Source organism: Vombatus ursinus, unplaced genomic scaffold (genome assembly GCF_900497805.2).
Source record: "Vombatus ursinus unplaced genomic scaffold, bare-nosed wombat genome assembly UNPS02009205.1, whole genome shotgun sequence".
Lineage (NCBI taxonomy): Eukaryota > Metazoa > Chordata > Mammalia > Diprotodontia > Vombatidae > Vombatus > Vombatus ursinus.
The window spans coordinates 28657648-28669775 of NW_020948983.1; the positions used below are offsets into that span (position 1 = coordinate 28657648).

The 12128-nt window shown below is 36.0% G+C and overlaps 1 protein-coding gene across 1 annotated transcript in view; it reads left to right on the forward strand.

The window, feature by feature from the left end:
- BLM (BLM RecQ like helicase) overlaps nt 1-11568 on the forward strand; it is a 66649-nt gene extending 55081 nt beyond the window's left edge. The window contains exons 18-22 of the mRNA XM_027852231.1: nt 409-608; nt 1184-1376; nt 2411-2533; nt 7416-7599; nt 11279-11568. Of these exons, the coding sequence (XP_027708032.1) occupies nt 409-608; nt 1184-1376; nt 2411-2533; nt 7416-7599; nt 11279-11456 (878 nt within the window). The 3' untranslated portion in view covers nt 11457-11568. The remainder of the gene's footprint in view (nt 1-408; nt 609-1183; nt 1377-2410; nt 2534-7415; nt 7600-11278) is intronic.
- The last annotated feature ends 560 nt before the right edge of the window (nt 11569-12128 follow it).

Sequence of the window (12128 nt, forward strand, 5' to 3'; positions counted from 1 at the left end):
AAAAATAAGAGTTATACGAACAACAATCAGCAAAACACTGTTGCTAAGGTTATGGAATTAACTTTGTTATATAGAACATTTCTTTGAATACTTACATCCTTTAAGAGCATTTTATCCCAAGAAGTATAATATTTGCAAGATGCCACATCTTATTTTTATCATGAAGGGGGAAGGGCAGGTATTTTTACATAGATGATTTAAAAGAAAAAACAGATCTAAAGATGTAAGAGATATCCATCCATCCATTTCTATCTCTCCATGAGATTTCCTATGAAATAGTATGTTCAGACTTAATCCATGTTTTGTCTAGTTCAAACTTACTTGTCAATCTGTGGAAATCACTAGGGAGTGTGATATTGGTGGTATTACCTATCCATGCTAAAGAAACTTCTTATACTTTCTCCTCAGGGAGTAAAAGTGCTAAGATTCAATCAGGCATATTTGGGAAGGGAGCTGCTTATTCACGACATAATGCCGAAAGACTTTTGAAAAAGCTGATACTTGACAAAATTTTGGATGAAGATTTGTACATCAATGCTAATGACCAAGCAATTGCCTATGTGATGTTAGGCGAGAAAGCCCAAGCAGTTTTGAATGGGTATTTAAAGGTAGATCATTTGAAATTTAAATTTAACTTTACCTTCTGTCTGCATCTTTCAAGTAAATAAAGAGGAATAGTTGTATGTTAGGCAGACCATAAACATTTGTATGTTTGAATGTGTGTGTGGGTATATGTATATATTGCAATATATATTTTATAAAAGGTAGTCCTGTAAATTTGTGTTCATTCTGTCCTTATGAATTTCTAATCATTTCTCTGGAAACTTTAAATAAAAACTGAATCAAAATAGTCATACTGGGAGCAGCTAGATGGCTCAGTGGATAAAGCTCCGGCCTTGGAGTCAGGAGGACCTGAGTTCAAATCCAGCCTCAGATACTTGATACTTACTAGCTGTGTGACTCTGGGCAAGTCACTTAACCCCAGCTGCCTCACCAAAAACGAACAAAAAAAAAAACAAAAAATGAAGGATGAACAACAAAATAGTCGTACTGGATACATCAAAATTAAATAGAAATTTATTTGTCCATCAGCTCACTGACACATAAGTGATTTTCATTTTACTTATAAAGTATCTATTTGCTTATTTACAATTCAGTATATAACTTTTTCTTTCCCCCAAAGGTGGACTTTCTGGAAACTGAGAATTTCAGTGGTATAAGAAAGCAAAAGGCTTTAGTAGCAAAGATTTCCCAGAGAGAAGAACTAGTTAAGAAGTGCCTGGGAGAACTTACAGAGGTCTGCAAAGGTCTCGGGAAGGTTTTTGGTGTCCATTATTTCAACATATTTAATACCGTTACTCTGAAAAAGCTTGCAGGTATGTATGGACCTTCTGTTACTTGAACTATAAATTAATAGACCAAAAATTAATTTTACTAATGAATCTTCTGTCTAAAATTCATGGTCTCTGGAGTTGAAAGCTTAAAAATGTAGTTTAATTTCAGTCCGGATAAAATAGCCCTTTGGTAAGAATATATCCTGCATTATATTGTTTTTCATATTGTTCTCTTAATGGTGTGCCTTAGGATAGGAAGTATTTTCATGATCCCATCAGCTTCAACATTAAAATTCATAGAAGAGTTAAATACTCCCATAATTAATTGAAAATAACACTCATTTTCTTCCAAATTCTTCCTTTGCAGTAGTTCATAATAGCCCCTTATTTTCCATTCTTCCGTCACTTCCTAGCCTGGTCCCTTTCACTTAACCCTAGGATAGTTGTAATGATCACATTGTTCTTCATGTCTTCAGTCTTTTTACTCAACCAGCCTATCCTAAACACTGCCTCCATAGATGAAAACATTATTCTGCACATCACTGCCTTTTCTTCAATTCAAAAATTTCCAAACCTGTTATCTACATGATAAAGACTATTAGACTCCTTAAGCTGACATTCAAGTCCATCTACAGTCTGGCTCCTACCTAGATCTCCAATATTACCCGTAGTACTCCAGTCAGAAAGGTCTATTAATTGTCTTCCTAGTTAAATTATGCACATTCTCACTTGTACACTTTTATTTACATTGTCCCTCTTGCCATAGATGCTGTCTTTTCAGTTCTTTACTACTTCATAACCCAGTCGTAGTACTGTCTTCTCCCAACCATCTCAGCTTTTCATGATTACTCGTCTTCCGATTGCCGTTCATTTGGTACTTAACAAGTACAAATGATGTTGATGTTGGTTTCTGTCTTTGTATGTCCTGTGCCCCTTGATAGATTGTAAACTCCTCAAGAGCAGAGACTAATTTTTTTAGTACTTTTATGTATTTTAAATCCCCATTGCTTAATTTGTACTATTTATTCAATGTTTCATAATAATCTGATTTCTGTTTGTTTTATACCTATACATAGAGTCTTTATCTTCTGATCCTGAGGTTTTACTTCAGATTGATGGCGTTACAGAAGACAAACTGGAAAAATACGGTGCTGAAGTGATTTCAGTACTCCAGAAATACTCTGAGTGGACATTGCCAGGTTCAGTATCTCTTCAATACAACAATATTTTATTTTGTTTATTATTTAAGAGTTATTTATATAATCTGTGTCTCTAAAAAATAAACCCCTGGATAAGCACATGGCTTTTTACTTTCTGTTCAGTGTTTACGCTTTGACATAGAGAGCCAGACCCAACAACACCAAAAGCATGTTATTCAGCAGGAGTATAGGTCCCTTTAAAAGTTGCGCTTGTTCTTAAAAGCCATTAGGGTACCCAGTACACTAGAATGTAACTTAATTAAATGTAATTATCACCTTAAAGAACTGAAGGTGGGACCATAGAATAGCATGATATAGTAGAAAAAGTTACCAAAGTTAGCAGACCTCATTAAGTTCCTACAATGTGCCAGGCACCATGCTGGGCGCTTGGATACAAAAATCCCTACTCCCAAGGAGGTTACCTTCTAATGGGAAGGACAAGTACTCGCACTTGCACGCACGTGTGTGTGTGTACAGAATGAATATGAAGTGAATAAATAGAAATCTATTCAAGATAATTTGGGAAAGAGGATATGAGTAGCTAGGAAAATCAGTAAAGAGCATGAAGAAGATTGTGCTTGAGTTCTGTCTTTGAAGGAAGGGAGATATTCTTTGAGGCAGAGCTGAAGAGGAAATGCATTCCAGAAATGTGGACTGGCCACTATAATGACACAGATGGAAAAGGTGGAGATGTCTTATGAGGAACAAAGAGGAGGCCAATTTGGCTAAATCAGAAAGTGTCAGAGGGAGAGTAATGTCCAGTGACACTGAAAAATAGATTAGGACCAGGACCAGACTGTGAAAGTCTTATATGTTATCCTAGAGGCAATAGGAACCATTAGAGCTGATTGAGTAGGGCAATAACATGGACAGATCTATGCTTAATGAAAACTACTTAGGCAGAAGTATACAAGATGGACAGGAATGGTGAGAGACTTGAGGCAGGAGATCAAGTAAGAAGCTGTTGAAATAACCTAGGTAAGAGGGCCCTAACTAGGTGATAGCTCTATGAGCAAAGAGAGGAAGTCAGATGTAAGAGATGTTATGGAGACAGAAACAGCAAGATTTGTCTGTTAATTTCAGGGGGACAGGGTATTAATTGGGGAGATATGGTCTATTCTGGAGAGGATGCAGTATCATCAAGTCATCAGTAAAGAGCCAGGTCTCGGTAAGGACGAGTGTAAGAGTAACAGGTACAGGGAGAAGAGGAAGCTATTCATTATGGGAATTCCATAAAGCCAGTGGAAGGGCTGAGTGGGTTTGAAGTGAGGCATGGGTAAGGTAGGGTCAAGAAGGACAGGAACGAAAGAACAGAAGGTAGTTTGCTCTTACGTGGCCGGTGATTTATACAGGGACAGGAATCGTTATGGATGCTAATTCTAATTTAGCTATTAATTAGCTATGTGATCTTGAGAAAGCTACATATAACTTCTCTGTGCCATAGTTCACTATCTGCAAGATGGGAATAATGGCTGATCTACTTTTAGGAATAATATAAAGATAAAGTCAAAAAGTAGATCAGAATTTTTGTCAGAAGAACATACAATATAAAATCTGTGTGTTCTTTGTCCATAAAAATACCTGTTACAAAAATTCCTGAGAAATATAACCATTTCTGAGCATTCGATTAAGCAATGTCAAAAGACTCCTATAGCTGCTGTCCTTTTGATATTCTTTATTATGAAGCTTTAATAAGGGAACTGTTGGGAATGAAAACTATTTTAGCATATGCCAAAAGAGTAGTCTTTTATATTTTCCCTCTAATGTATTGCCTTGTAATTAGACACAATGTCAAGGTGCAGTTTTCATGTTTTTATTTACTTTTACAGATAGTTTCTTTTTGAAACTAGGTTCCTAGAGTATCTTAGATAGGCATAAGGACTTGACCTTTATGCAGGTTAGCACCTTCTTTACAACTTATAGTCTTAAAGAGATGACTTGCCCAGGGTCACACAGCCAGTAGGTAATAGAGGCAGGACTTGAACTCAGGTTTTCCTAACTTCCCTAATATCTCAAGGGTACTATCATCCTTCTAGTCATTCAGGCTCACAGCCTAGGTGTCCTTTTCTTTCCCATATTTAGTCTGTCAAGTCTTATCATTTCCACCTTCAAAATCTCTCTCATACACTCCCTTCACTCCTCTAACACAGCTATAACCTGGGTACAGATCGTTATCACTTTATACCTGGACTGTTACCATCGCCTGCTGGTTGCTCTCCCAAGTGTATCCCCATTCCAGGCCATCCTCCACTCAGCTATCAAAGAGATCTTTCTAAAACACAGTTGTAACCATGTCATTCCTCTAGTCAGTAAATTTCAGTGGCTTCTTGTCGCCTCCAGGATCAAATATAAAATCTCGTGAGCTTTTAAAACTCTTCATTAAATGGTTGCATCCCACTTTCCCATCTTTTTCTACCTTACTCCCCTTCGTGTACTCCAATCCAGTGACACTGGCTTCTTTGCTATTCTTCTCATAAGACACTGCATCTCCAGATTCATGCATTTTCACTGACTACCCCCATGTCCAAAATTCTTGCCTCCTCATCTCTACCTCCTGACTTCCTTCAAATCTCAAATAAAATCCCATCTTCTATGAAAAATCTTTCATCATCTTCCTTAATGTTAGCACCTTTCCTCTAAGATAATATCCAGTTTACCCTGTATATATCTTGTTTGTACATAATTGTTTGCCTGTTATCTCCCCCTGCCCCTCATCTCCATTAGACTGTGAGGGCAAGGACTGTTTTGCCTTTCTTTGAATCCCTAGCACTTAGCTCAGTGCCTGGCACCATAGTAGGGGCCTACTAAATGCTTGTTGAACAACTTAAGCCTAGCTCAGCCCACTACACCTAAGAACTTTTTCAGGTTTGGTGTTCCAAAACACCAGTGTTTTATTGATGTTGATTTCTTTATCATAGCAGTCATTCCTCAATGATTCCTCTGATGAAACTTCTTTTAATGAAGGACTCCCACAAGGCAACACATATACCACCACATTGCCCATATCTAATAGCATATGCCTTGTTTCGGAGTTATTGTCCACTATTTGCCAAGAAGAGGGAGGTATGTTTCACTATCAGTCTCCTGGAGTTAAGATTGGTCACAGTGTTGATGAGAGTTCTCCATCATTATTTTTATAATTTTCTGATAAAAAAAATGTTTTTGAGAAGTAGGGCTAACATAATTCTCTTAATGTTTTATTTGTGATAGTTATCCAAAATTGAACTTTATTTTGAATACACAAAAAAATAAATTAGACATTCTCCAGTTTCAAACTCGAATCATCAGATGTTAATGCTGAAAGAGCACCTTAAAGATCATCTAGTCCATCCCCCTCATTTTAGAGATAAAGACAATGAGACCTAAAGGCATTTAGTAACACGCTCAAAGATACACTACTGGAGGTGACAGGACCAGGTTTAGAACCCTGATTTCCTAACTCTCAGCCAAGATTTTTTTCATTACACCATACTATCTATCTCTCTGCCTCTGATGAAGAGGAATCATCTTCAGTATGACAAATATTTGGAAGCTACTCAGGTGTAGATGAAATAGGACTATAATGGATAGCGAAGCCTGCCTTCCATGCTAGTGATGACATGAAGACTCATCCCTATGGCGGCGTAGACTGGAGCAGGTCTTTCTGGCTTACCAGCCAGTCAGTAGAAAGAGAGTCACAGTTGTGTTCTACAGACAAATTCTATGACTTCAGAGTACTCTGAAATGCAAACCATTTTATAAATTATCATTGCTGCGGAAGTATGCATTCATAGACACTCTTTGACAACATAATTAGTGAAATGTTCACAGCTGTTATGTGAAGATGTGTCTGTACATATAAAAAGAAAAGTTCATCTAGAATTTTTTGTTGCTTAACTGTTAAATAAGTTTTTACCTTGTACTGAAGTACTTGTTCCTATTTAAATATGGTTACAATTAGTAATAGCACCACAGAATGCTGAGAACTGGGAAAAACCTTAGTAGGGATCATCATCCTCATTTTATAGATAAGGAAACTGAGACCCAGAGGTAAAGTGATGTGTCCGTAATCACACAGCAAGTTGTGGCAGCACCAGAACTAGAACCTTGATCTACTTCCTAACTCAATCCAGTGTGCTATGCAGCATGATACACCATGCTGACTAGTCAAATATAGACCTTGCTAAAGATAGTTCTTGTCCAACAGCCTTTTTTCCCTATTATAATTAAATTAATGCTAGCTTTAATAACTTAATGCTGCACTAATACTTCTGGGACACTGTATTTGCATAGCACTTCATGTTTCAAAGTACTTTCATACTTTAATATTATTGGCAACCCAATTAAAATCCAGTTTCTCATTCTGCCCCAAATATTAGTGAAAATTTGTCAAATACCCAAGATGTTCTACATGTGTTATTTAATATGAACCACTAAGAAAATGGTTCACAATCCTGGTTTTGTGACCTCCCAGATTGTATCTAGTTATCTCAACTGATTTTATATATATATATATATATATATATATATATATATATATATATATCATTAATTGTCTGTGTACTGCCATTGAGTATTTGGGATATGAGTGAGAAAGGGATGTTATGAAAATGAATAAATCATCAAGTGTCATAACTCCCAAAATGCTGAGAATTGCTTCTTGAGTTGTGGCTTACATTATGAATAAATTGCCTTTATGGAACTCAAAAAGAAAAAAAAATTTTAACTCCGAGATTGAAATCCGCTAAGTTCTCTCTTGTTTCAACTAAATTCCCTAGCTCATAGAACTGCCAGGATACCAGGAAGCGGTATATCCAAAAACTTTATTTCCCTCAACTATAAAAATGTTAGTTTGAAACCAAAACAGTGTTGCCTAAGAGTATGTATTATTGTCCATTTGTAGCTAATGATGATTCCCTATTGCCAAGTCCTCACAATGCCGAAAGAAATGAAGAAGAAATGCAAGTATCTTCTCACTATTTTTCAAATAAAACTAAAAATGAGAGGAAGAGGAGAAGGTTGCCAACCTTTCAAAAGTCCAAAAGGAAAAAAACAAGCCATGGGAGCCAGCAATCAAATTCAAGGAGGTATGTTTCTTTTGCTTTGGGTTATGTTTTGCAAACCATTGTAGCAGGAAGAAAACTGTACTATGACTCTGGTTTTGTTTGAAGCATTCATTATTCATTTAACAAATATTTATTAAAGTATATACATGATGCTAGGTACTGTTGAATAATACCTTATGTTTGTGTAGTATTTTTCACTTGACAAAATATTTTTATATACATTAGTTCATTTGATCCTGATAATACTCCAGGCAGGTATTATTATCCTATTTTACAAATGAAGAAACCAGGGCTCAGAGTGATAAAATGACTTAATGGTTACATTTCCCATTAACAAACTTGCTAGCTCAGATTTGAGGAAAAAAAGATCATTTCAGATTCTTAAATTATCTGTGATTCCATCTAGATTATTTTCAAAATAGCTGATTTTCTTGAGCTGATTATATACTAGTTTATCATATCTCTACATAATACCAGGTAGTTAACTCTTCACTATAGAATTATCTATTTAATTAATATTTGCCCTTTTTTATATTAAAATTCTTCAAAATCATATGATTCTGAATCTCTGCAAGTTGATGGATTAGTATGTTAGGAACATGATGGGGAAAAAAACGACTGCTTGTTTTTATATACGACTGAGATTTCTCTCTCCACCCTTGCAACAGCACCCAGGAGAGGGTTGCAACCTGGAATATCCAGAAGAGAACTACATATATAACCTGTTCAGCAGTTAATTGCAAATCCTAATTTAAAATTAGTTGATTCCAAGTACCAATATAACATCAACTTTTAATTTTAGGAGCCAATTAAAAAACAGAAATAGGGTTATTTGGTGAATTCAGGGTGAAAGAAAATGTAGACCATGGTTATTTATTTGTAAGGAAAGCAAAAGCATCATGTGTTTGATTTGTCAAGTCCATACAGAGCAGTATAATTCAGAGGTCTTGGCGTTATTTTTCATTTCTTTTTCCTTGTTGCCTCTCTGCAAGCCTTCCTATTATAGCCATAAAAGAGAGCTCTGGATTGCTGCCTGTTTAGTTAAGGGATGGGTAGGGTTGTGGCTGTTACTTAAATCTAAAGAATGTGAAACTAAAAATAACGACATTTTCACAGAGATGTTTTTAGATAATGGGAAAAATCTGTAGTAAGCTTTGTAAGCTGTTGTGTTCTCCCTTGTTTCCTCCTAGAGAGTAAAATAGAAAATTAGGTTGGAGTTGGGACAGAGGTCATGTTTTCCTTGGTTATTACTTTCTAGGTGGATCACTACCTTTTATATGCTAGTTCTTCTGCCAATGCCCAGGAATTTAAGCTCATTACTAAGAATGAGTTTATGGTGTTCAGTACACCAGAGACCAGCAGTTATTCCATTGGGATTTCAGTGTTCATATTTTCTTCCTTTGCTCTGCTGCTTTGGGAAATGTTTTATTTCCCTAATAGAGCATGTACAAAATGTAATTGTTTCCTAAACAGGTGAATGATCTTTCAAATAATTTTAATTTTGGTCTAATCTTAAACCAGGGGCTATTTTGTTTACTTATAAAAGAGAAACATTTCCCTCTATAATCTGGCCTCAAATCTTGTAGATATAAATGAAATTCAGCTTTATCCAAATAGCTTCACAGATTTTGATGATAAATTTTAATAATGTTATCAAGCATATTACTCCAATATACACTTCTATTTGTTATAAATTTTTATGCCACACCCTCTCTTAGAAATGAAAAACCAGTTTATTATTACTATTCCATTTTTATTTATCAAGCTTCTGTAGATGAGAATTTTCTCATTACATTGTGCCCACTGACCTAGATGACTGTCTTTCAGAATCCTTAACCCAGGCCCTTTTGTCCCTATGTTTTGCCTCTTCCAAACAGTTAACAATAAGCCAGTTGTGTATTTGATATTCTGACAATGGGTTAAAAAAAAAACTGCCCAAGTGAAATGGAATTGACTGCTTGCAAACTTAATATTCACCAAATCCAGGAAAAACAGTAGATATTCATTTGAGGTTTTATTTCTCAGCAAGTGGTCAACTTATGGAAACTGGAAAAAACTGTTTCCCTTCCAGTTCAGAACAACCAAGACCTACCACTTTATCATCTAGCCCCTTGCCATGTTCTACATTAAATTACTTAAGAACAAGAGTTGGGACAGCTAGGTGGTGCAGTGGATAGGGCATCGGCCCTGACGTCAGAAGGACCTGAGTTCAAATCCAGCCTCAGACCAAACACTTGACACTTACTAGCTGTGAGACCTGGAGCAAGTCACTTAACCCCCAGTTGCCTTTAAAAAAAGAAGAAGAAGAAGAAAGAAAGAAAGAAGAGCAAGAGTTAATTTAACAAAAGTTTTAACAGTCCTCAGCACTGAAAGAAGACCAGCATTGACCAACAGAAGACTATAGTCATAACAACATGCCCCAAAGAAATGTAGAAACATTAGTGGCATGTCAGAATGCCATGGAATTAATGCTGGGCATAAATTCAGCACAGTTTCAATACAGCAGGAAATAGCTCTGTAGCAAAAAGCTTCTATAGATAACACTGCCATTATCTTTATAAGCAGTCTGGCAGTGTGGGTTTTCTTTGTTTTTGTTTTGTAAAAAGCCATTATCTTTAGGTCAGAAGGGGAAGTGACGGTGCTGGGAGGACTTGGAAGTAAACCATTTGGGGGGAGTGGGAGCTGCAGCTGGAGACTTTCCTCACCTTCTTAGCCTACCATTCCACTCCCACTTTCCTTTCTGAGTTAAAAGGTAATTGGATGTAATACAGCACCTCCCACCAGTGGATTGGGACCAAAAGCAGCTCGTGTTACCTTTGCCCATTATGCCCACCCAGCAAACCAGCTCCACTTTCTTCTCTGCTGTCATTTTAAAAAGGATCAGCATGGTTTCACCTACCCATCCATGCCAAGAATAGGCTGTTTGGAAGATGAGAAAATAGTCTTCTTACCACTTCTTCCCAGAGATACGTTTTCCTCGAATGTGGATATGATTACGTGGTACACATGGGCCAAGAGTTTGGGGGCTTTACTTTAAGGTGTTTTCATTTATTTAAGTTGTTTGAAACAGAATCAGTGGTGGATGAGTAACTATAACAAACTGGAACAAAGGGCTATGAAATCAAAATCTTTAAAATTGCAAAGTATATGGACAAATAGAATGAACTTGTTGAACTCCCTGATCTAGGGGATAACTTTCTTTAAAGTATACTTAGGTAAATGAAAAAGATTACTTTACATATCAAGAAGTAAACTCAAGGAACTTATTACCACCAAGAAGTTGTACAGGCTGAAAATAAAGATAGGTATAAAAAGGAATCCATAATGGATTATTAAACAAAACAAGAATGTCTTTGGCATATCCCGTTTCTTTGAGATTCACATTAAGGAAGGTAACCATACCCACTCGAGACATCTTTGGCCTTGCAAAAGACAATATTGGTCTGATCATGTGTATGACTCAATATGGCAATTCTTATATTAATGTAGGAAATATTATTAGTGGCAGGATTGGACTTGCAGATCATTTTACCTCGTCCTATTCCATTTCAAGGGCATTTCTTACTCTTTGCTCATTTGGTTTGGTAAGAGTTTTATTTAGACATTTGCCTAAAATAAGACATGGTAAGAGTAATTTTATTTTACCAGTCAAAATAAAATCAACATGGTTTAATTTGGATTTCTCTGGTCATATTTCTAGGTTGTCTAACACGTGCAGAAAGGCATCTTCTAAAAGCAAATCCTCAAATGCATTTGGATCCAATTCAGCATCTTACAGTTCTCAAGTAACTTCAGGAACCAGTAGAAAATTAGGGATTATGGCTCCACCAAAGCCTAAAAATAGATCATTCCTTCAACCATCATATTCATTTTTGTAACAACCAAACATAAATGTGTGTAGTTCTTATTTTTATATCTGTCATCATCTGACCTGCATCGATTGTAATGGGTACTAACTGCCAAAATACAACTTGCAAATTTTATTTTTAATGAAGTATATGTTATTTAAACATTAGAGATCTTTTCAGTTATGTGAGTACAATATGTCTTTTTTGGGGTAAAGAGAGACACTTCTTTCAGATATTCATAGTTTGCTATTACTATATGTACCATGGCCATTGTTCTTCAAAATAATCTGTAGCAGAAACTGGAGTATCATTCAGCCAGTGATATTAATAATAAAGTTTTCTAAAATCCTGTGGTTGCTCTGGTTTCCCATTTCAGGAGTACTGCAAATACACCGGTTTCCCCAACATGTTTCTATCCCTGACCCTCCAAAACTCTAGTCCTATCTATAACAATTTACTGGAAACTATCATTTTAATATCCTTTCATCTCTTTAAATTCATGGTGTCTGAAACTGAACTTTTCCCTCAACACAAAATATCTTTTCCTCTATTACCTATCTGAATTGTTATTTTCTATTGCATTATTGTCTGCAAAAGATATGTTTAGTATATCTGCCTTCTTGTATAATCAGTTTTTGTAAAAGTGCCTTGTGGTGCTGAGAAATATTTAAATTCTTTAGTGGTTCCCATTCAGAAGCACTA